General features: G+C 34.5%; 1 protein-coding gene across 1 annotated transcript in view; it reads left to right on the plus strand.

Annotated features, from left to right (window-relative positions):
• The window catches only part of Camta (Calmodulin-binding transcription activator), a 1,249,189-nt gene that overhangs the window by 377,060 nt on the left and 844,490 nt on the right, over window positions 1-27,639 (plus strand). Inside the window, exon 3 of the mRNA XM_081739735.1 lies at window positions 22,644-23,000. Within this exon, the coding sequence (XP_081595861.1) occupies window positions 22,644-23,000 (357 nt within the window). The remainder of the gene's footprint in view (window positions 1-22,643; window positions 23,001-27,639) is intronic.

Below are 27,639 nucleotides of genomic sequence, written 5' to 3' on the forward strand. Positions count from 1 at the left end.
ATTATATTCCTACAACAATATATTTAGAGACATGCCACAATAATTTTGGAGATGAGTGTACATCTATAGTTACTTGTTGCAATAGATTAGTCATATGTAAGATTGAACCCTTTTCCTTGACGCTGAATCTATATCAAGAAGCCAGTACTTGCTGTACAATACTGTTTTTGCTCTATGACGATAGAGGTTGAAACCAGAAGTAATTAATTTGAACCAGTTCCGGATTGAATAAATGGTTAACAGAGGAGATTGAACCTACTTTTGAGAAGTTAAATTGATTTCAAGAAATAGTATTTCGGTATCTCTTACTGTTTTTGGTCTATGAAAATCAATATTCAAACCGGAAGTAGTAGTAGTAAATAAGAGCCACTTTCACTTTTGGTAGAGTGTTGCGGGTTGTGATGGTATGAGACCCTGCAGCGATTTAAAAAAACAACGTGTCGCTCATATCATTCTTGCTCTATAACGATAAGTGTTTAAAACTGGAAATTATTAATATAACGACTTCCAGATTTAATAAAAGGTTAAGGGAGAATATAAAACCTACTTTTGAACAGCTGAATCGACCACACTCACAAAAAAAAAAAAAAGAAACTCATCTCTTATCAAATATCTAATACCATATTTGCTTTACGGAAGTCAGTATGAAAAACGGAAACAATAGTAAATTTCTACCACTTTCGGTTTTGTTAATGTTACCGATTGTGATAGTACGTTCTCTTGAGACACAAAATTGTATGCAGAAAACCGTTTGCCGCTATCTAATACCATTTTTGTTCTATGGTGATAAGTGTTGAAATCGGAAATCGATAATTTCAACCTCTTCTGGTTTGAGTTGAGGGTTAAAGAAGAGGATGGAACTTATTCTTGGGACAGTAAATCGATTGCAGATAACCACATCTCGATATCTCTTGTCATTCTTGCTCTGTGGATATCAGTATTGAAACCGGAAGTAATAGTAAATTTCAACCACATCTCGTTTGAATAGAGGGTTAACGGAGGAGATGTAACATGTTATTGGGATGTTGAATTAATTTCAGAAAACTTCTTTTGATAACACTTATTCTTCTTGCTATAAATGAAAATCAGTATTGAAACTGAAAGTAGTAGTAAATTTCAACCACTTCCGGTTTCGGTAGAGTGTTTTGTGTTGTGAATGTGTGTTCTTTCGAGACACTGAATCGATTACAGAAAATCGTTTGCCGCTACCTACTACCATTTTTGTTATATGGAGATAAGTGATGAAACCTGAAAAGGATAATTTGAACCACTTCCGGTTTGAATAATGAGTTAACGGAGGAGATGGAACCAATTCTTGGAACGCTGAATCGATTGCGAAGAACCATATCTCGATACCTCTTCATTTTTACTCTGATACCTGTTGGCAGACTGACAGACAGAGCTGTTTAATATAATAATAATAATAATAATAATAATAATAATAATAATAATAATAATAATAATAATAATAATAATAATAATAATAATAATAATAATAATAATAATATGAAGAATTGGAAATTTGAACTTGCATTCATTAGATTTTTTTTCACGAGAAGTCATCGATGAACTTCAGGTTTCATGCTTCATAATAGGGAGGTTCTGGATTAAAGCACCAACTATTCTCCGTGAATAACATTTTCGGACGGTTTTCTTCCGTTGTGTGTGCTGAAATAGACTGAAAGGGAAATTAAAACATTTCTTTCATTCTAGATTCCTGATTGTTTTTTTTTTAATTCAAGTAGGTTAACGGCGCTTGAATGAGACAAACTATTCGATTATGTGATCACTGATATTTCAAAGTAAATAAATAGTAATGCGCATGTTATAATGTATTGTATGTAATTTGTAATATAGATAACAATTCTGAAAATCGCACGTGGAGTATCGGTTACTAATACAGTATCCTTTGGACTACTGTCACAGATCAAAGTTAGAGAAAATGCAGCAAAAGCATCTTCAAAGATACATATGGTGTAAGGTGGGTGGTTATCACGATGTGATTTGAGTTAAGAGAATCATTAAAATCGTGACTTTTATCATAAAGATGACTGATTGTAATGGTAGTTTCCCGTTTTGTAAACAACGATATAGATCTTTTTCCTTATTCAGGTTTGTAGTACAGTAAATTTACTATCAAAGCAAACCAAATCTGTTGTTTTTGTTGTGTCTTACCGGAAAATCGAAATATTTCAGTACTGAAATATAGAAAAACAAGCATAAACATGAGATCCCCAATCTTGATATTGAATCTATCCCGTCATTCGAACTCTGTAATTATCATCTTTCAATCTATTCTGCAAGTCTAACAGGAAAAGGAACTCTCCACTTTGCGCGTTCTCTGTTTAGTGGCATCTTGTCTCCGTTAGCAGTTTTAGTCAGAGTTATGGAATATTTCGATACATTGATTAATATTTTCAAATATCGAAACACCAATATAGAAAATTTTTCACTGACATATCAATATTTCGATATGATAATATTTGATATTTCGATATATCGATCAGGTTTCGATATTTCCAAATCTAGATGTAGCACAGTCCTACTTTCTGCCCGGCGGTGGTACTATTACCATGAGTAATAATATACTTGAACAGTGGTAATAGAAAAAGCACATCTACTCTTATTGTGTAAAAATTACGTGCCCCAAATAATGTCATTTGTTTTAAAGCTTTTAATATACTCCGCCCAATTGCGGGACAATTAAGTGCTTGGTTCAAAGTGCTAGTTATATAGTATAAAATTTGATTTCTGGATGAACACTCAAACAATACGAAAGACGCCTTCATGGAGATCGTGTGATTTCTTTAATCTTATAATAAATAGTTTATCGAGTGTATTTCTTTAATCTTATAATTGGTCTAACTTCAAGCACTGGCATATTCGGTAATTTTCATACCTGAATCAGTGAATACTATGCATCAATTACTTAATTTGTAAACAATTTAAATGGTGTCATGAGTATGAAACAAAATAATAATTGAAGAAAGTACATGTTTATAAATTTCTAGAAGTAATTTATACTATTGTATAAAAAAATAAAAGTGACCCATTCATCAACGGCCAGGCCATCTACTGTAGTGAGAAACGTGAAATTTGAGCCTAAAACCATTTTGTAACGAAAGCAAGGTATAAGAAGAAATTGTTAATGTATTCATTCTAAGGGTGATTTTTTGCCCTTTTGCCATGAATACACTTACGAATCCATGAAGTTAGGGAAATGAAACTCAGCACGTATACTTTTAATTAAAAATAAAGGTTTCAGTGTTTCAGCACCTAAAGGAAGAAGGGAGGATAATTTCTATAATATTCATGTTTCTTAGAGTATAATTATACAAAAATTTACGCATTTCATTCTTCCCTTTTCCTCCTTCAACGGGATGGGAAACACAAAACAAACCTGGTGATACCACATACTAAATCAGCTTCATATCTCCTTTCCTTTTTCAAGAAACAAACATGTTTCTTTTTTCAAACCATGACAACTGCTATACTATGATTAAAATGAATGAATGTGTATGAAAGCGGACTGTATTACATATTATTTACGGACGGTATGTAATAGCTTCCACTGGCCAATTGGTTTACGTTCGAATCTTTTGAATGGAAGACCTGCGTTTGATTCCCAGCGGAAGCTCATGTATTTCGGATCCCACGTTATGCTGTAGGTCCACACTTTATATAGCATCATTACTCAGAGAGATGCTAAACTTCAAATCAAATTAATATAACTCGATGAGTTATTTCTGCACAGTGTAACAAAGAAGTTTTTTTATGTTTACAAGTGTAGTGTTACTAGTATTAAACCATTACAAGTACTATAGGAACTCGTATCACTGCAAAAACCGTAAATACAACGCACACGCACAACTTAACCTAACATGCTCTACTAACCTAACCTACTCTTCTCTACTGACCTAACTTAACTTACCCTGCTAATCTAACATAACCTACTCTACTAAGCTAATCTAATCTACCCTGTTAACATATAATACTGTACTAATGTAACGTACTCTACTAACCTACCCTAACGTACTTTACTAACCCAATCTAACTTAACCTACCTTATTCCGCTACTCAGTCCATCACGACTCTGAACTAACTAAAGAAATAATAAACACTTCTGACCAGAGTATATACACACTTGTTTATTAAAAACTAAATTACAGTGTAACGGTTTCAACAACTTAACGTTATCTTCATCAGACACTAACTGACAAGTGTCTGATGAAGACAACGTTAAGTTGTTGAAACCGTTACACTGTAATTTAGTTTTTAATAAACAAGTGTGTATATACTCTTGTCAGAATTGTTTATTATTTCTTTACTCCTCTAACATACCTACCGTATTAATCTAACATCTTACTCAACTAATCTAGTCTAAAACTGTAAAAGTGAAATAAAAATTATTTTACAATTTGACGACCTATTCTGAATTTGCAGGCAAAGATATTACAGGAGAGTGGACACACAGGGAATCCGAAACTCTCAGCTGGGGTATATGCAAAGCTTTTAGGATTTCGTTCTGGAAGCAGTTTGTATGTCATTATTTTCTGTATCTAAATATTAAATTTAAATAGTCGTTTTTTGCTGTCAACCCTGATTCGCTTCTGAAGATTTGACTGAGGAAAATTGATCGCTAAACTCGGCATAAATACGCTGTTCTATGAAGGATGAAGGATCATTCGAGATAGGAAGACTGAAAAGGGAAGGTGAAATAGGAACATTTCGCTATAACCGTACTCTTAGTTTGATATTCATTAAACTTTACTCTTCTCGTGCGAAAAATGGGCTCTTTTGCTAGTTAAATATATTTTGTCAGATTTTTAAAGGTCTGTGATAGGGCGAATTATTCAATGATTCTTTAATATTATTAATGTTGGAAATCGATTACATTATAGTTTGCACCTCAATTTATGATTCGATGGTGCTTTTCCGTTAGTCTTCTGTTTAATGTTTGTTAGTTGTTGGAAAGATAAGGTCGTAAAATTCTTTCTAAGTGGAGGCAAACAAGTCTGACAAACACTCTTCGAAAGACAGGCAATAAAAGTTTAGTGAGCCACGGGCGCTAATGCTCGATTCGTTTACACTTTCATTTATTGACAGATTCCTGCTCTTCCTTCCACCCTCGCCGCTTGTGCTCTTTTTCCCTTGATGTAAGCACGCCATCCCGCGTCCGTCCGAAGAACTCTTACGAGCATCGTCTTGGGATACTTGGCCAAATCGCCGAGGATCTAGACTTAAGTAAACCTTGTCCATTAATGCATACTCTTTATACCAACTGCTATCATCACTTGATAATCGATGAAGTCCTTCTTTTTTTCTTTTCTTTTGTTGATTCTTATTCTCGTAGTGTTTGCAGCTTTTAATTGTGATCTACTATATTTCAAGATGGGACTCAGTAGTTAGAAAAAGAGTGTAAACAATAAAAAAAAGTTGAAACTGTGGTTATAGTTGGTTAGGGCTTCCAGATGTCCCAGATTCACATACTCTTTCCTTCTCAAAAATTGTCTAAAACTTTAGATGATCCAGTTTTTCTTTAAGATACAAGCATATATTTGTTCTGTACGTAAAAAGTTCCACTCTTATTAGTCACTTATAGTCAACTGATAGGAGTAATCTACTGTTTTATTAGTCATCGATACTCAACTAATAGAAATATCCTACTCTTTTATTAGTCATCGATATTCAACTAATAGAAATAATCTGCTCTTTTATTAGTCATCGATACTCAACTGATAGGAATAATCTACTCTTTTATTAGTCATCGATATTTAACTAATAGTAATAATATACTTTTTTATTAGTCATCGATGCTCAACTGATAGAAATAATCTGCTCTTTTATTAGTCATCGATATTTAACTAATAGGAATAATATACTCTTTTATTAGTCATCGATTCTCAACTGATGGGAATAGTCTACCCTTTTATTAGTCATCGATACTGAACTAATGGGAATAGTCTACTGTCTGTCATTCATTTTGATGAGTGTTGATTTATTATTTAATTAATTGGGATATTTCGGCAAAAGTGAGTGCACAACAATGTAAATTTTCATAGGGTGTCCCGGATTTTTAGTCTAAAAATCTGGGAGCTCAAGATATGCGGTAACTGAAGTATGCACATTCTATAGGTTCAACACTACGACATCGTACTTCATACCGGAATTAGAAGGAAAAATTCAAGAGTAATCGAAAAAGGTATACACGTTAGTTCGTTGATTCATTGGAATCTAACTTGAATGGTTGATTAATTTTGTGTTTAACCTTCCTTTTCATCAGTAAGGTTCGGTATACGCAGAGCCGGACTGGCTAGTAGTTGGCCCCGGCGGCTGAGATATTGTGTTGGCCCCGAATTCTCAATCCCCCCAACCACCATTACCCCAACTGCCCACTGTTTTCCCATGATAAAAGCACACTGTTATTTTTAGATAAAACACACTATTTTTTAGTAGCCACACCGTACATTATACCGTAAAGGTCATAGTATAAAATCAGGGTATATGCTATGTAAAAATATTTATGGGAATAACATAAACAGTAGTCATTAGCATATTTTTTTCTTCTTGAGATGGCTGAAATTTGTAATTTGTTAACAAAGAACTACGAACAAATTAACTTAAAATTAGCACTGGCGGTTTCAGTATTCGTGAGCAAGGGGTGCGATAATCTGCAAAGCAATGCCCACAGATGTAACCTGAAATATTTTTCCGCTGGAATATACCTTCTGGAACAAGTACAACAAAATCTTGTCGTAAGGACATTTTATTTCCATTTCATTTTCATCCATAAGACATACATGAAGACGTTTGTATGAATCGGACACGTCAATAAACGAGATACAAAGAAATAGTGATTACATATTAAAAAACAATAATGCTATGGTGTTATGTGAAACAAAATTACACTATACAATCTATCGGCAGACAGGTATTCATCTACTGAATAAAAACAATTGTCCAATAGATACTTCTTTGTAACTGATGTAAATACATTCATTGACTCAATGTTACGAATATCTTTAGGGAAGTTATTATATAATGTTTGACCTAAGTATATGGGACCGCATTGAAACAATGCAGTATGGTGATTTTGAAGTGGAGATTTTCCCTATATCTAGTATTATGACAGTGAAATTTTCCTTTATTTGCAAAGAACATATTAAGATTTTGGCGCGTGAAAATCAATAACTGTAACACACAAAAATATGGTAGTAGTAATATTTGTAGTTCTATAAAAAGTTTTTTTTTTTACATGGTTCGTTTACTTTCGCATTGGCTAATACCCTGACAACTTTTTTTTTTTTTTTTTAAATCGGAAGATTTCTTCTTGAATCATTTCCCCAGAAGATGATGTCGTATATTAACAAATATTGAAAGATACCAAAATAAATGTTTCTACAGCTATTTATGTCCAAAATATGTTTAATAACTGTCAAGCCATAGAAAATATTATTGAGTTTTTGTGCTAACGACATTATGCGGGTATCCGAACTAAGGATGTTACTTATATGAAGACCTAAAAAAGTGTTTAAGTTACATACTTTAAGTCAGAATTCATTAATATCGGCAAGCATTTGTGGTCCACAAACTATGTCAAGTACCCAGATTGTGTACATTTATGCAAGTCAGGTACACACACAGGCCTACAGGGTGGTCATAATGGAATTATCCCCTATGGTTGCGACGTGATAAAAGATCAGGAAAGAAATTATCAATAGTAAATCCTAATATTGCTAGCAGAAAAAAGATGTAATGAATTTTCATTTCGCTTTATGTAATTTTATTCCAAATTTATGTGTATATCCAGTTCTTAATGTAATTGCAATTGTAGTATATGAATATGCAACAACAACCGTGAAGCCAGATTCAACAGCATCCTCAGTTTTATTTAAAAGAAACACCTACGAACAAAGAAATTAATAATTTTTCACCTATCAGTGCTGTGGATTCAAGAAGTCCGAATTTATAATCCACTCGTTACAATAGTACTAAACTTCGTTTCCACGGTAATTTTCAGAACGACACGATAAGCACTGCCTCACAGTAACAGATCTTGAATAACAGACGCGGCTCGACTTCTTGGCTGATAAACTTGGCAACTATTGAAAGATGAAAGCAAATACTCATGAGTGACTCTACAATGGCAAAACCACGGGATCTCATTACAGAGGCGACGGCTGGACTCCATGGTATTATAAATCTTGAAAGTGATCTCAGATCTCTTTCTGTTGGGTTTCAAATTGTTATTTTTCCTGGGCCCGGAAACTAAACTCTCAAGAATTGTATTGTCAGGCCACTACACTTTGGGCTCCCTTTTATATTCCGCAGTAGGAAGCGTGTTGGATTTGAATATTGTTTTTACTTGCACCGACATGACTCTGAAGCTGGTGTGGCCCATTCTTACTTTATAGGGGACATGAGTCTTAACAAAATTTTAATCAAACGCTTAAAAATCTTGATGTATGCAGATTGCTGTCGTGACTGTTCACAAGAATTTAGTTGTCGCACACGTTTCCACATTTCTCTCTCTTTCTTCTGACCTCTTCTCTTTATTAAAATTTTCATTTGGCCCCCTTTAGATTTGGCCCTTGCCTGGCGGCAGTCGCCGCCTAGCCACCTGGGCTAGTCCGGGCCTGGGTATATGAAACCCAGGAGGCAATTCGATTTGAGTTGAGGCATTCTATGTTAGACGGAATCTTGTTTTTAAAGTGAGGCTGCAAGCACTACTAAGAGTATTATTTCAGGGTTTTATACTATGCACGAGGAAGCAACCCGCGACCTCGTTACTTAGTAGAACATGATGGGGCGCTTACATTAGTTCAATGGTAATATAAAAATGGTTCTTTAGTTACAATATATTGCATTACATACTAAAATCCCTGTATTACGCCCGTTGCATTTCTTACAGTGAACTGCGTGATTCTTGAATTTAGCATTTAGCGTAATGATAACATGATACTGGAGAATGCATATTGTATACTACCATAACTTCTGGGTATAAACCAGAGCAAGATCTCCAAGATGTTATATTAATTCATGTTCAGCAGTCACAACCGGTGATAACCAGTGATACGGCGAAGAAGTTTCCCGGTGGGAGTTCATATTATTCGGATTTCATGTTAAACTGTAGGTCCATACCTCAGTGCTAAAACAGGACGTTCAACTCCAAACCAACCATATAAACAGTCAGCGTCAGAAAAGGCTGATGTTTGAAGTGTGTTCGGTATTTGTCAGAGCGTTGCTACAGGAATACGCGTAGTATGTCGTGTTTTCCAATCCTCCTCTTTCTTCTCTTTCTTGTTTTCCTAGTGTTATTAGTAGTCCAAAGTATGATATGTGTTAATTACAAGATCAGGTAAATACTGAATGGTAACTGACAGGATGATGGAGTGCAAAGTCAGCTCAAACGTGTTCATCCGATACTATCGCCCATTTTTCAATGGCTAAGCTTGTCAAGAAGAAACATCTACTGTGGCAAACTCCATACTCAAAATCTAGTTCATTCCATCTAGATCCAGTGTTTGGTCAAGGCCTAATTAAGCGTAATCTTACCTTTTACATCCTTAACTAATATGCCTTTTCGAATGCTATCTATCTTTTTTACTAATTCGTCTGAATATTGATGTCACAAGCTGTGTTTTATACATTTCGTCCCATCCTTATGCTTTTATACCCATTTATTGTCAACTAATATATTGTTTTTAATTCCATTTACTTTTCTGTTTTGTTTCTTCCGTTTTTATCTTAGTTACATTAAATGAATTATATTCGATTACCAAACCTCGATATGCGTAAGTATGAGAAACTTTACAGAGCAGCTAAGTCCTTTCATTCTTCTATCTGCCAGTAGATATCAGAGCCAAACTGATAAAAGGCAGCTAGAAATGAATTTTTCATATGAATTCAGCATCGCAAAGATAATTACCTTCTCCGTCCGTTTCTCTCCAGTACAACTGCAAGTGGTTGAAATTATTATTTTCGGTTTGAATGGTGACCATCAAGAGCAAAAACGGTATAAAGAGATACCGAGAAATGACGTAGATTCATCGTTTTAAGAGTGTGCTTTATCTCCGTCCTCACCACTTTATTGAACCCAAAATTGGTTGAAACTCACTGCGATTTCCAGTTTCAAGGTTGAGCCTCCGTGGAGCAAAAATTATGCAGTACACTTCAGACCATCCGGCCTAATGCGGCGCAGGGGCATTTTGGATTAAAAAAAAATGTATAGGCTAAAGGAGACGCCTAAAAGTATAGGTTAAAAGTATAGGCCCATAAATATCTCAAGTGATAGGTGCAAAAAGGAAAATGAAATAAAATGAGATCTTTAAGATTAACGTCCCACGGTTATGCCGGTTAGGCTAAAGGAGACGGTGATAATGAGAAATGAGTGAAATGAAGAAAGTGGGAGGAAACCGGAGAACCCCGAGAAAACCCACAAGCACGTTGTTTGTCCACCACAAAGTCCACACGTAGCAAGCTGGGGTTGAACCAGGGACCCCAAGCACCGGAGGTGAACGCTCTATCACTGAGCCACCGCACCTCCCATGTGCAAAAAGGAGTTAGATCTTCCTACTGGTTCTCGAACTATTCACCAGTTGGAGTTAAACGCTGTTCAATTTAAAAGCAAAACATGAATTTTTAAAACCTTTTTTATTTCCCAACAAACATTATGAAGCTGACTCCTTATTGCAGCAAGGTCTTTAATTGCTGTTTATAACAAGGATAATGTAAAAAAAGTGAAACAAATCTGTTAAATGTTAATTTGAGAATTAAACTTGAAGTAAATTGAATGCATACTTGAAATAAACGTTTGCTAAAATGAATGAAGACTAATGGTCTAGCCGCACTGGAATAACACTTCTCATAAGATCATCGACATCAAGCAGTGCCAAGTATTGTCAGAGGAAAGACGAGTGGACTTCGTACTCACCAGATGCTGTTAGTATTGTGAGGACAGTTGGGGAGCAGCTTGAAAGAAATAAGTAGGGAACTCTTGTCTAGAAAGCCAATATCATCGGCAAAGAGAGCTGCTGAGCTGACCACACATCATTCTGAAGGCTCGAGTGCCACAAGCCGACTGGCTTTAGTTCTTGTTTATATTTATATCGAAGATTTTCTAAAATCACTGAAGGACTGATTTTTTTCCTCGATTGGGAAACTCATTCGTAAATATAACAAAATGCACTCTCAATGTTGTTTCAGTGATATATTGCCGTGTCTTTTGTCTACGATTTCTCTTCCGGATATACGTATATAAACAAAATGGAAGGTAGAGCAGCGTGGGTGAATAGAACTGTTTGGCATTCTTTAAAGTCCGTTGAGCACAGTTGGGTTGTATTCTGCGCAAAGAGACTGTTTGTGTGCGAGCCACGTTCTTCTATTCACCATCCATTTAAGTCACTTCAATCGGTGTTTGCGATTCTCTGTAGTTATACTTGACTGAAGCAACTGTCCATTTCAACATCTCAACCGAGCATGAAAGGAGAGAACTAGTAATGCTTAAAGAAGTCGAACGAATGGGTGAAGTTCGTGTTTTTGTCTGCATGTGCGTGTGTCTAGTAGTGTTTTTATCATTCCAGAACATTTAACATTTCCGGAGGCAAGTTACTTGTTTGCAGTTTAGTGTTGACATTCCATTTGTAAGTTGAGATTTTCTCGTATATCATTTTCTTTCTAAATTTGGAATGTATACCTACAAGAGCCTGAACTAATTATTTGGGTGTCTTGTATTGTGTGAAAAAGTTTGTGAGATAAAGCTGGATTTCACAATTCGAATATCCTTGATACGAATATTCAAGTACTCTGTTATGTTCAAGTTGCATTCTATTCAACTTACAGCTAATCTACACTCAACAGCCAAATCATTGTGACCACCTGCTACTTTTTGAACGAAGTCTTTGTGTTGACGTAAGAGTCATGGGACACAGTAGAACCACTCACCAGACGGTGACAGGGATCTCACTCAATCAGTTAGTTTGGTGCTTGTGCATAGAATGGGAAAGGCCGGGGATATACCAGAGTTCGATAAAATCAGATTGTGATGGCCGGTCGGATAAGAACAAGGATCTCGGAAACAGCGCAACTTGTCAGGTGTTCATGAGCTCCGTGGTTAGTGTCTTTCAAAAGTGGGAAGATGGCATTGAAACCAGCACCAAACCACAAAACATGGTGCAGTCACACCTCATTCAAGATATCCGACGTCGTATATTGTCGAGACAGGTGCAATAGATGATCGTGCAAATTGTGGCACAACTAACATCAGATGTTAATAGACTTAACGGTGGACAAAGTACGAGTGTATCTCAGCTTACTGTTCACCATACAGTGTTAGATGGTTCACCTCTGCAGCCTATGTTCCAAACATGCACCAATGTTAGCACGACACCATTATTGGAGCGGCAAGCAATGGCACAACATTGTGTATTAGATGAATCATTATGCTGCCCCAGTCACATTGATGGCCGGGTCAAAGTCCTTCCTCTCCTAGTAGAGTAACGGCTCGATGTGTCAGTAGAACGACGAATATATTAGGTCATTGCTGAACATGTAGACCCGTTCATGTCTGCCATGTTTCGAACTGGCTTTCTTATTTTTCAGCAGGATAATGTTTCTTGTCACAAGGCCAACGTTGTCCTCAGTGATTCAAGAAACACAGTGATGAATTTTAATTGCTGCAATAGCCCTCAAACTCATCCAATTTAACATCTTTGAGATGTCATTGAACGTCAGATTCGAGATCATCGCTCCCATCCGCGGAGTTTACAGGAATTAAATGATTTACTTGTGCAGATGTGGTGTGCTATTCTCCAACCACCTACAAAACATCATTGCTTCCATTGCTGCTGCCCTACGAGTCAAAGTTGAATATATCAGATATTAGGAATTGCGTCATAATATTTTGGTTGGTGGGTGTAATATATATATGGCCAAAATTTTCCGGATCGAAAATTTAACTTTCCGTATTTCCGAAAAATTCCGATGTCGGATATATTCCGAAAATTTTCCCATTCCGGAAAATAAAAGTTCCGGAATTGGCCATCCCATATATAGTGGTGCTAATCAGCCGGTTCGCACCGGTTTTGGCGAACCGGTTGTTAAAATATTTCGAGTTCGCAGAACCGTTTGTTATATCGAAATAAACCTACATATACACATACATCAGAACCCATTTTCAGAATTTGAATATTAAACCATGCAGATCGTTTGTTCACGACTGTTCTCATAAAATTTTCATTTTTCAGGACTTTTAAACAATATACCATAAACAAAATGGGCAGTGGCCAGGGGCGCCCGAAACAAAAAAAATGTAGGCGGGGCTTATTATTGTTTCTATATTACGTCTGGTATTTAATATACATGGTTTGCTATATTACGTATACATTTTCGTGAGCCAAGGGGAGGAGACCCGGCCCACCCCACCCCTTTGAACGCCCATGGCGGTTCAACTTCACATAGCAGAACACATTTTCGGCAATCAAAAATGAAACATACAGATAAGATTTCTGTATCTTTTGTATTTCTATTAGCATAGCAAGAGTGTGCATTGCAAATTTCAGCTGGAAGGGAGAGCTTGTAGAATACAATTTTTTCACTGCCAGAAACAATTGACTATTTGAAGAACATTATTTTTCTCTGTACATACGAGAAGAATAATGGAGGGCGGGGCAAACGGTAAATTTTAAGTGTCTTTGTTCTTAGAAATTCGCACAGTTACAGGGTTAAACGTACGATCTCTCAGTCCTTAATCTCAGATGCCCAGATATCAAGAATGAGAATTGGAATCATATGAGTGAAGTAGTAAGGGTTATTTATATTTAAAACTCATACATACCATTATTAACAACTGTCGATCCATTGCTGGATGAAGGACTTTTAAATACTTTTTTGACAACCATCTGTCTTGGATAATTCGTTTCCAAGATATTCGAAATGCAACATAATTCCGTCACACCATTTGTATGCTGTGTAGGTCGCTACATGTCAGAAGAGAATTATATCTACCTATCCGTCTATTATATCTCTCAGATACATCTCTCTCTCTCTCTCTCTCTCTCTCTCTCTCTCTCTCTCTCTATATATATATATATATATATATATATATATATATATATATATATATATATATATATATATATATATATATATATATAATTCTCTCTCTCTATAATTATCAATTAGAATTTATTTCTTTAGCTGATCCCAGCGAAACGTGTTTAATGATGTTAGTTAGAGATAGATAGGAAGGAGCGATGTTTGCAGATATTTAGACAGTTCACATTAGAGATAGTCGGTTTGGTTAATTTATCTTAATGCAATCAACTGCCCCATAGTCAGTACGTAGTGATGCATGTGTTCCCAGGTTTGAATCCTGATAATTTGAGGTTTTATAATACCTCGAATGAAAGCCCAAATAACGATTGGGATTCCACCGAAAAAATCCATTTTTCATATCCTCTGTATTATATGATAGAAGGACGAAATGTATTATCAATTCACTTCAGAAGTTCTAATAGGTATGAGTGTGGATTTATATCGATAATCTGAACGTTTTTGTATTCTCTTTTATGTATATTTGCTTTGTTAGTATAATAATGCAAATTACATTAGAATGGAAGTCAGGACCAATAGAAAGAAGACTACTGTTTGAAAATGATCCAGGCATTCGCCAAAACGCTTCTGAACCAAATCATATGATTTTGCCTTCAGTTCTACTACTAAAATACATAAAAAAAATCAAGTCTGAGAAATAATTGTCGATATTATTCAATGAACATAATAATCAGTCTAGACTTCGAATTCTGTAGTTTCTAGTGCCAGATTTAATGTTCGTTTTTTTGTGTGTGTGTATCTGAACGTGAAGTGAAAATTGATATGCAGAGCAGATTTCATATGGACAAATTACAAGGAAACAGACAATCCATAAAAACAGTTGAGGCGTTGTGGATTTAGCTGACAACTATCTGCTCATGAGCTAACATCTATTGTTTTATGATGCCACTTAGAATATTCTGCAGTGTTTGCGTTAGCCCTTCCCATTTAGTATTTCCGCATTAAATCTGGAAAATTAATTCCTCCAAAACATATTATTAGGCTTATCCTATTCTTTTTGGGTCTGTAGATGTACCGGCGCCTCGTTTTAAGTTCAAGCACTAACTGACACGTTGTCATTGCCTTTATCACTAAGCAACTAAGTGTCACTTAACAAATTTTAAAAAATCAAATTCCAATGATGTAGTGTTGCTATGTTAACCTCGCTTTCTTCTTTCTTTTTTTTTCTTTTTGGTAAAAAGCCACACAATTTAAGAGAATGGGCAAGAAAGTAAAATATTTGGGAACATTTGGTAACAGTAGGCCTGTTCGTTTGCCTTTTTACTGAGTAATTAGACTGAAGAGTTGGTATGTTTAAAATTTATTCAGTACACGATAGAACACGCTGTTTGTCAGTGGCGGTTTTTGAGGGAAGTCACATTAGTTAAAATTAAACTTTTATCGCTTCTATCCAAGCGACGAAAACGTATCTAATGTACTCATGCTTATATAAAAGTATTAAAACATTAAGGAAGATTTTCCCCCTTATTTTGAAGGGACAAAAAATTTAATTTTTTACCGATGTAATTTCCCTTAAGAGCCGCCACTGATAAAATAATTAACTACAAGACAAAATTTCAGTGTCTGTTGTTGTCACCTTTGGAGATCTATAACACTCAATAAGTGTTTATATTGTTGCTTGTGAGAGAAAGACCTTGAAAAGGTAGCAGGATTTCACGTTGAAGGCTTTTCATTTTGTCGTTGTTGTTTACATGCAAAACTTCGCTCCATTGAGCACGAGGATTACTATACACCACAATTTGTACTACTCAAGGATTGTAGTAGTAATAATATAGTTAAACGGTTGTTTGAAAAAGGGAGTTATTTATTTATTTGTATACTTCCATATACAGCACGTTGATCATTTTGTACAGAAACATGTAACATCAATAATAGGTATATACAGTAGTAGGTATATAAACAGAAACTTGTAGAATAGACTCATATTCCGTCTAGTGCAAATGAGCAGTCAGAAATTAAGTATGAAAAGTAAAGTGTGTTAATTTAATTTGCCATTTACTATTTTGTGAAGAAACAAAATATCTATTCTTTTGCGATTAGTTTTGTAAAATGATTTTTTGATGATAATTTAGTTACCGGTACTTGACATAAGTAGCTTAGAAACACGACTAACAGTAGCTGAAAACGAAATTGAGAACAGTATCTTGGTTGGAAAGATGTGCGGGACAGGTCGTGGTTCATAGACAGCCGAAGAGTGTTGCACTACAGGAGAAATTAAGCCCTTGTAACAAGTAGTTAATACTGTCAAATTTTGAATTTCTATAAATCCATACAATGTTCCTAACATTCGTATAGATTTTTTGTAAGAGCAGCAATGTTCGCTGGAATTAAGCTTAAAATCAGATATCGAATTTCTTTCAAATTTATTTCTCATATTTGGTTCAAATTCAGTTTCTGTGGACAATAGTAAGACCTTGCAGTAAGGTCTTTCATAATATTAAAATGCCTAAAAGTGATAATAAAAGGATATCGTAGTTACTTCTTCATTGTTCGTTGTTTTTTCACAATTTTGAAAATAATAGCATAACAAAACAAGCAATAATCGATAAAATTGGAACCATAAGTCTAGTACTTACAAAATACGTATAATGCGTAGTTCACTCATAGTTAACGGATTAGAGTTCGCATCTTTGGTGCAAGAAGCTGAGATTAATTCCCGTTTGGGGCTCTTGTATTTCGAGTCACATGTTGAACTGTATCGAAGAACTGGCCTAAGATTTTATAGGATGTAGTAGGTCTACATCTTATAAAATCTTGGTTCATGAAAACTTTGATCCAGTGGCTGGGAAGCTCCAGAACAACCTATCTAAACACTATGAATAAGAGAGTGTTTTGGGGTTTATCATCCCTTTGAGGTATCGAGACTATACGAGGCGTGAACTTACAGATCAACACATTTTCAATCCACAAGAGATGCTATAGGAAATCAACTCCTGAGTTCTACAAGAGAGATGGCAGCACAAAGCATTTAACCACGAGGAACTCTGTAAACATAGTTTTAAAAGTTAATTATCGCTGACTTCGAAACACTATCGTTAAGGTTCTTTACCACATGTTCTTTCACTTTTTTTGATTTTGTAAATAACTGAGAAACCACAAACAATGTGGTAACGTACTGTGTATTTAAAAGTGACCCATTTCATACCTAGAAAGTACTATTAAATGAACTAATATTTAAAATTGGGCTATTTCATACTTACAAAGTATGTACTATTTAATGAACTAATGTTTGAAAAGTACATCATTTCATGCCTACAAAGTACTACTAAATGCACTTATATTTTATAACTAGTCTATTTAATACCTGTAAAGTACTATGAAATGAGCTAATTTTTAAAAGTGGATCATTTCGTATTTACAAAGTGCTATTAAATGAACTAGTATTTAAAAGTGGGTTATTTGGTATTTACAAAATGCTATTAAATGAATTAATGTTTAAAAGTAGACCATTTTATTCCTACAAAGTGCTATTAAATAAATTAATATTCTAAAGTTGGAGACTTAGTACCGACGAGGTGCTAATAAATGAACTATTTCATATATACAAAGTACTATTAAATGAACTAATATTTAAAAAAGGGCAATTTCATATTTACAAATTACTACTAAATGAACTAATTGATGTTTTTTCAAGACCGTTCATATAGTAATAAAATTTGTGTGCGTGGCACTTATGATGTCATATACTTTGCACGCAGATTTCTGCCCTATGTATAAGAAAAAACGTGGAGCCAGTTACTAATTTAATATAATTTTTGAGATAATATGTGATTTTTTAATTTTTTAATGATCTTATTGTTTTACGTTAATTCTCTAAGATTCGAAAGAATTGTGTTGAGTGTAGTAAAGCCCTTTAATTAGCATGCTAGTTAGTCAGTCTTTAAGAAATAGTAAATCGAAATTAAGAACATTCTTTGTTAACTTTCTAAATCTTCTTTTCTCCCGAAACACATTTTTAAAATTAAATATAAACATATCATATTTAAATTTAAGTTCAATTTCAAGTAGACTTTCGGAAACTACCTTTTCAGTATATATATATATATATATATTATATATTATATATTATTTTAGAACGATGAATCGTCAACCAAGTTGGTCCTAAATTTTGAGTATATGATATTTATCATTATGTATAACCATTGTGACGGGGGCAAATAGTCTCGCTACTGGAGCCCCATTAAATCATAAGCATCTATTCATTTATTATATATAACTAGGGATTAAAAAAATGTAATTTTGTTACTGAAACAATTGATTGAATTCTTATACAAATACGTATACAGTTTGATTATGTAAAGTCACTCCAAAATGACAAAGGAAGGATCACAAACCATTCTTCACGAAGGGAAGTGTTAACTTAGCGCCTTATTCTGGAGTTTAATAAAGTTATTAATAAGCGCATGTCACAGTTTTATGATCACAATGACGTGGATATTGTTATCGCTTTGTGTTCATAATGAGAGAGAGTTTTGTACCTTGCGGAAGTCTTCAAAGTCGCATTAAAAGTTGTGGAACAGTGTACCTGGAGCCTGTAGAGATCGAGATTTGAGAAGGAGATACTGAAAGGGGAAATTAAGATAAGAATGCTAGGCAGAACTTAAACCGAAGTAATTTCTAACTATGTAACTTTGAAGTTAGCGGAGGATTTACTTTTCATCCATCCCCTTACAACTACATAAAACGCAAATGAGATTGGTTCGATTGTGGTAATTCATAATTTAACACCAGTATGCAAAAACAACTTTCCTTTCATTCCTTCCTGTATCTGGGACAACTCGTAATTTTAAAATATAATTCCATCGCTTAATTATTATCGTGTTACAATCACTGAGGGTTTATAGTTTATTACAAGCTTAAAGATTAGAGCATGTGTATCCATTCTGTGAACTGTTGTATTTCGACCAATCCAGGAGTTCCGGGTGTGACAGTCTGAGAATAGAACGCTAAATATTTTTAATAAACTAGGACTGTTAGGCTAGTTTTTGTTGTTATTGCAGTGGCAAAATATTTGTATTTTACTACCTTCTAAATATTGGTTTTCAACTCAGATTAAATTTCGTATAAATAAATACAAACCTGCGTTCCGGGTGTGACGCACACGGATACCATTCTTCAATCGCAAAAAACTGTGAATATTTACACTTTACAAATCAATCAAACACTTTAGAGCAATGAGGAGATTTCAATCTTTCGTATGATGTATATATTTTCGAGAAAGCATGCTTACATGTTTCTAAAAAAATTAGAAAAATGTTCCGGATGTGACCACTGGAAGTTCCGGGTGTGACCTCTGAGAAGACCTTACAAGTTAACTCTGTTTAACACATACGTACATATTTATGGGTTTGAGCAAACGGTTTAAAAGGAGATTTAAACACAAGTCTTCTTTTAACATCGAATTTGAAATACACATTAGATTATGAAAAATTACCTGGTATAGAAAACAACTCTTCAATAAACTGAAGTTACATTTCAGTGAATTTGACATATATATTATTTTAAAAATACATTTTAAATAGTAACTAATTAAACAACTTAAATTTAACTAGTTTATCAGTTTATTCATAGAAAAATGGGTAAATATTAAACTTGTCGTACACTGTAATGTCAAATCGTTATTGTGTCATACAGGTACACTAGAATCACAAAAATGACAGTTTCTGTGTTAGTTTTGTAACACAACATTTTACACAGGAACTTCCGTAAAAGTATACACCACTCTGCGTAAACCTTGCAGTGACACAGTGATAGAGCGTTTACCTCTAACGCATGGCGGTCCCTGGTTCGATCCCAGTTCGCGCCAAGTGAGCATTGTGGTGGACAAACACCGTGTGCGTGGGTTTTCTCGAGGTTCTCCCGTTTCCTCCTACTTTCTTTATTCCATCATTTCATTCATTTCTCATCATCAGCGTCTTCTTTAGCCTAGCCAGCATAACCGTGAGACGTAAAACTTAAAGGTTTCGTTTCATTTTCATTTCTGTTTCTGTGTGAGCCTTGCATTTCAACTTGCGGAGGAGATTTTTTTCTAATTTCATTAAAAAAACCCACCCAATCTACCAGCTAGGTATGTCGAATGCAATCCTCCAAAAGGTTCAATAAATATCACTTTCATTATTTTTGTTTCAGACACGCCCGACTGGCAAATGCAAACATATTTTTCTTTGTGTTAGTTTTGTCACTAAGCAATTCCATCATCACGAATTTCCCTGCCTGCAAATCCTCTTCACTTGTTTCAGTATCTCAAGGAGTGGAAGAGGATTCAACTTCATCGCTTGACTCGTCGTTAGAATCTGAGTAGACATCTGCGAGGTCCAAAGGCGAAACATTTCTGATGGAAGAACGGAAATAAACTGAAATCTGTAAGTTTTACGTCCTGTGGTTATGTCGGCTAGGCTAAAAGAGACTGTGATGATGAGAAATGAATGAAATGGTGGAATGAAGAAAGTGGGAGGAAACGGAAGAACCGCGAGAAAACTGACGCGCACGGTGTTTGTTCACCTCAAAGCTCAATTGGCGCGGGCTGAGATTGAATCCAGGACCCCATACAGAGGTGATGGAAACAACAACGGTTTTGGGTGGGGAACTAATAGTTCTTTCTATAGTAAGGGAGGTTCTCTCATTGCTGTAGAACACGTGGAGCGACTTCAAACCTTCGGATGGGTGCAGATTCTTCCAGCGTTCGTTGAATATCGGCTTGGAGGCTTGAATTTCTTCCTTCGCAACCAGAATGTAGCAAACATCTCTCATTACTTCATTGGCATATGCCGTTAAAGAATTTGCGTAATCAGCATTGTACTTTTTTTTTTTTTGAATGAACAGCATTTCAAACTGATCTTTTAACAGTCCTACCAACTCCGTCAAATGATCCTTTATTGTGGGATGCTGCGAAGAAAGACTAAGTGGCTGTGAGGTACAAGTTTTAAGAAAAACTACTCTCAGTAAGCCCACCATACAGAACTGAGCCCGGCTCCTAACCTATTTTACGTTAATATTGCGCTGAAACTTATCAATAATTTAATTTCGAAAGAGACCTGAAATCTTCACCCATCCTTACCTAATCCATAAGGAAGAAAAGTGCCAGTGCTAGAGGCGCCTTTTCTTCTAGATCAAAGAACCACAAGATTGAGACGTAATCTCAATTTTCTACAATCTTCCTGGCGACGCTAGAAGTAAATCCTTTGTTGAATGCTCTTTTCGAGATCCCGGAATTCTCATTTTTCATTCTCGCTCCCATAGGTATTGTCTCAATACATTTCAACGGTTGGTAGCTGTGTTCTACCCAATTCCTTGGGTGTCCCAATAATGCTATTCCTAACGTCAGACCGTAACAAACTTGTCGATGCCATAACGTCAGCGTATCTGTCACTCTCTTCCTAATAAAAAGTACTTAACACAACTGAAACACTGTTCTCACTTCTACATACTTCACTTCACACAAAAACAAATTATTTAGTTAAAATTTCCTACAGCACTAATAAATAACTCAAGCAGCGACAATCACGTTCGACACAGCTGGTTGACTACTGGCGACTGATAAGACCGATCCTTTCAGCTGGGCAAGTACAAGAGAAGAGGCGTTCGGGGAGAGGTGGGCGGCAGGTGATCTAGTGTGATAAGCAGATGCATACGGCACTGGGAGCAAATTATTTATACTATTACTTCTCTTAGAATTTAGCGCTAAAGTGTTTTCTTCGCTATTCAAGAGACTTCAATAATTTTATATTAAAATTTAATTGTACGATACGCCAGAAAATCAGTGCATTTTTACAAATAATTAACTAGGTTTTATGCTTGTGGTGTACAGAAATAACCGTAATAAATTTGTTTTATGTATTTAGTTCTCCTTTTCAATGCTATTTCAATAATTTAAAAGACCGAAAAATATAGGAAATATTTAAAAAATATTTTTTTGGAAAATCAGTTGAAAAGTGAATCTTTTGTTGATTTTTCTAATATTTGGGCTCTACTCGGCAGCAGAAGGAGTTGTCTGATCGAGTTGAGATTTTTTATACGTTTTATTGATGCCATTTGGCCAAAAATCCGCACTAGCCGTAACCGGATTTCGAAAAAAAGTTTTTTTCGATACACCCTACTGTATTTTTGTTCGTGGTGGTCACACGCCATATTGACCGCCTATGTCCTCGCACAATCCAACTTCACCTGTTGTGGTATCGTTGTGCTGAACTTTTTGGTCACTCTGTACATCCTAACTTTATTGTTCATCTTCACTTGTGTTGCATTGTGCATCTGGACCGTCTGTTTGTTCATTATACTTGGTGCAGTGATCGTGTCGTTTTATTTTCTGCCACTTTCTTCGAGTTGCTTAAGTTTTGTGGAGCAGTGTATATTGCTTAGTCCACTAAGTGATACCAGATTTTTTTTTAAAAAAAAGAAAGAAAAAAACAGCAAAATAAAATTTAATTCTTTGATATTATAATTGAAGTATAGTTTATTTTTAAACTATTTGTTTGAAAATTTAGTAATTCTACTTTTTAATTTACATATTTTGTTTGTTTGTTTTGTTTCAGGCGTAGGATCCAACCGATCCACGGAGACAGACAGTGTTGAAAATACCGACAGTAACAACAATAGTACTAACAACACAAGCAACAGCAGTACTAGCGTACACAATAGTAATAGAAGTATAAGTGGTGCAAGTGGTGAAAACACCAATAACAACAATAGAATTATTGCAAATAGCAGTGAACTGACAACCGGCGCCGGTAGTGGTGGGGGTGTGTTAGGTGTTTCAAGTGTAGTGCCAATAAAAGACGCAGGGACTATCTCCGAAATAAGTGATGATTGGTCAAATGTCAATCCGGCCGAGTCAGGAAATATGGAACGTGCGAAAGTGAAGATAGAAAGGGAGGAAGCTCGTGCAGGAGGTAAGTACAATAAATGTGATATAAATTTTTAACACCTTTAACTCAAAATGCTAAATTAATCAAGCACTTAACAATATTTGAGCGTAAATCTACAAATTTTACCTCAGTTGGTGGCTCTACTTCGGATACGATGACCAACAGTACAAAATAATGAAAAACGCTATTGTAACGTGCCTTAGGTATGGCTCCGTCGTGGGCCACCGGCCGTTAATGACCAGGACAAATATCTATAAAGGGAAACATGCCCTACAATAATAATTGTTAAATGAGGGAAATTAGGCGAGATACTCCTAGTGCAAATGTTAACTATATTTTCTATAATAATTCCCATCTATAGGATTTCTGCGTATTTCAGCTTAGCAAAACAAAAAACCATGATATAAATAATCAGAAAGATGCTATTAGGATATTGAAATAAAAGGTTATATATGTGAATTGAAAACTTTATAACAATAATTCAATCAAGCAATCTCTACTTTCAATGGATTTGAACAAGAATAGTAGTTTCTACATATGTAAATTTATATCCTGATATATATATTTTTATACTGGATGAAACTCTTTTTACTGTAAGTATATTTAAGGAGTCTAATAGAGTAGCAGCATCTACCCTACCACAATTCCATATCATTAATTTTCTAAAAAAAATATATATATATATTCAAAATTGTTTTAATAACACACCGTTCTATAATTCAAATAGATATAAAATATATTTAGTCCTAATTAATGTAATACCTTAAATCAGAGAATATAACAAATTAGTATAACAACTCACCCATTTACAAAAGTGATATCTTATTCCATTCACTCCCGATTTAAGTAAGTGGGTGTCACAGTACAGAACTTTTCATCCACACAATATCACCAAACCGAAATAACACTATTCAGAAATTAGATACCAATACTTTAGAAATATCCGAATATAGATTTCTTTTTTTAGGAATAAACGGTAAAATTCACTAATTCTGAAAACCCGTAATATATATATATAATAACCTTATACACAGTTGAATATAGCAGAACAGATAGTGCCCACTTGCACAGTAGCAATCGAATGGCTAAGCCATCCTCTTCAAGCACAGTCGTAGGTAAGTAATTCACCACTTTCCGTCAGAGGCGCTAAAAAATTACATCTTTATTTCGGGTTGCATACTCGTCAGGCAATACACTCCAAGATTTTTTTTTTTTTTTAAGTGTGGATAAAATCTCCGCACGTAACACACATCGCCCACTCAGCGATAAAAAGTTGGTACAACTTTTTATAACAAATTTTGCAACATGTAATTATCCTTATTTTCTTAATTATGAATAGAATTTAATTTATCGTTAGTCCTTGTCAGTCGCTGTTAGTAATTTAACACCTCTAACCTACATCTATTTATTTCTAACTAACTCATTCTCGCCAAACTCATTCACTCCAACTAAACGAAACCAAACTAAAGAAAAAAAATCCCCCTAAACTACAAACAAACTTTCACTCATTACTATAGTTACAACCACTCACGTTAGTTAAAGAAAAGTCATCAGTCATTATCCTATTCATAAAATACACAAATTTCAAAATGTGACATTATCTCAGGTTTAATATCAATATCCATTTTAATTATATATATATATTATCAGAGGTGAGTTCATCTAATTGTATTAATTTAATATAACTTTCTATAATTTATAATAATAACAATAAAGTATTACAATTTTATCTTAATACTCATCTTACATCCATTCTTGCTCGCTACATGAATTAGGCATCTTGATATATCTTCCATAAAATTTTCCGAGAATTACCGTTACATTGGACAATTAACAAAACCATGACAATTATACAACACATCCAGATCTGGAAAACTAACAAAAACAAGTATTAATAACACATTAAAAATTAAATATATCCACACATATATATTTTTAATTTTAAAGCTGGACCATAAATATCATTTCTTAATATCACAAATTCTCTATATCACATATCTAATTAATAGTATGAGAGGTATCAAATTTATGATTATTTTACAATGTTTCTCCTTTCTCTAAATATCTTTGTTTGACTCACATGACACTTTCTAATATCTCTAGGATTTTCCGTATTTCTAATTTGAACAGTGTTTCCACCCAAGAAACGTTCTATGGAATAAGGGCCACTCCATTTTGGACACAAAGATTTCGTTCTCTTATCACTCAAAGAGGAAAGAAACTGAGTTTTAATCAAAATTTTATCCCCGATATTATAATTATGATCAACACGCCTTCTATCATATAATTTCTTTTTACGTTTCCACGCATTGCTCATGTTCTGAAGAGCCTTTGACCATAACTCCGGTTCACGAGTATTTAAATCTGAAGCTTTTATTTGCCATTTAACATCCAACGGATTACATACATCATAATTAAAAATTAAGTCCATAGGACTACATTTTGTTTCTTCGTGAATAGCACAATTTACTGAATACTCAATTTCCCAGATTCCTTTATCCCAAGATGTTTGTTTTTGTCCAAAATATATTCTCAAAGAATTTTTTATCGTAGACACGTATCTTTCACTCGGATTCGACGCCGCGTGATATGGTGATATACTTATGTCCCTAATTCCATTTGCATAGAGAAAATCTTTAAACTTAGCTGATGTAAACACCGAGTGATTGTCATGACCTATTGAAAACACAAAACCATTTCTACACATTAATTTATAAAGTTTATTGATAATACTTTGACTAGAAAGGAATTTTATTGGTTCAAGAAAGACTCTTTTCGAAAATGAATCTACGACTATCAGACAATAACGTCCTGATTTACTTTCTACCATTGGGCCTATTATGTCAATTTGCCAACATCCATTTACTATCTTCTCATACTGAGAAATCAACTTTCCTGCAGGTTTTACATTATTACTTTTATTTAACTGACATTCCTTACAAGCAGAAACATATTCCCTAATTTCCTTTTGCATCTCGGGCCACGTAAAGCGCGCACAGATCTTCCCAATAGTTTTACTTATTCCGGCATGAGATCCGGGTAAAATACTCGCGTGGAAGAACTCAATTATACTTGGAGCTAATGTTTTAGGTAAACAAATTTTATACGGATTTCTAATAGCTTTAGTTTTACGACACAATATATTGTTAATCAACTTATATCCCTCAATCACCCTTTTTGCTTTTAAATCCCTTATAATCTTATTTAATTCAGGATCATTTAACTGATGATCTCGTATAGACATATTTACATAAGGCATATTCCACAGATTAATCAAAAAATAATTTGTTACTTTATCCGCATGTGAAGGTTCTATCTCTATTTCCTCAAAGTTACTAATGTCATACAATCTCGAAATAAAATCTGCAGAGACATTCATATTAGTAGAAATTGATTTTACTTCAAAATTAAAGGAAAAGAGACGGTATAATAACGATCCATATCTTTTCACTCTTTTCATATTCCTTAAGGCATACACTAAACCGGCGTGATCCATTCTTAGCTCAAAAGGTTTATGCAAATAAGTTCTATAACGTTCCATGGTTTCAATGGCCGCTAACATTTCTAACAAATATATAGGCTTATTGAAGTCGTATTTCTTTAGACGCCTACTATAAAAACCCACTGGAACTAAGTTATTATCATCATCATATTGTTGGATCACCCCTCCCAAACTTCTTAATGTTGCATCACTGTTAATTACAAACTTTTTATTCAAATCAGGCAATTTTAATACAACATAATTTGCAAATAGTTCTTTTATATTATCTAAAGCCTTTTGTTGTTCTGGTCCCCACCTAAATACTGCAGAAGCCGCCCTTAATCTTTCTATTGGTTCCATAACCTCATGAAATTGTGGAACAAACTTTGCATAATATTGTAAAAATGAAACTAAAGATATCAAACCCTTTTTATTCTTTGGAGCGGGCAATCTTTTAATAATCTCAAGTCTAGATGGGTCCATTTTCATTTTTCCATCTTCTATAATAAAACCCAGATATGAAATTTTACGTGAAAAAAATGTACACTTCTTAATTGATAAAGTAAGTCCTTTATCCTGTAACCTTTTTAAAACTTTTTCTAACAGAACCTTATGACTCTCTATATCTTTACTTTTACAAATTAGATCGTCCATATACCACTCTACACCTTCATCTTTTAACGGATATAACAATTCAGTTAGTATTTTTGATAACACATGACTTCCGGCAGCTAATCCAAATGGAAGTACCTTAAATTCAAACAAACCCCTATGCGTAAGAAATGCCGTCAAATGACGACAATCCTCCGTCAATGGTATTGTTAAATATGCTTTTCTTATATCAAGATGGGTATAGATTTTAGCATCTGATAATTCAGCTAAAATATCCTCAATCCGAGGTGTAAACTGTGTATTTAAACAAAGATGCCGATTCAAAGCAGAATAGTTTACGACCATACGTTTAGATCCATCGTTATTATTAACAAGAAAACAGGGAAAAGCATATTCACTATTACTAGGTTGAATTAAATCAGATTTTAACATCTCATCAATAATTTTATCGAGTTCTCTTTGAGATGCTCGTGACATGGGATATGCTTTCTTACGAATAGGAGTGTAATCATTTAAGAGAATTTTATAATTAAAATCCTTAATTTTTCCTACATTGGGTGAAAATACATT

The sequence above is a fragment of the Thermobia domestica genome, chromosome 15, assembly GCF_964235325.1.
Source record: "Thermobia domestica chromosome 15, izTheDome1.hap1.1, whole genome shotgun sequence".
Lineage (NCBI taxonomy): Eukaryota > Metazoa > Arthropoda > Insecta > Zygentoma > Lepismatidae > Thermobia > Thermobia domestica.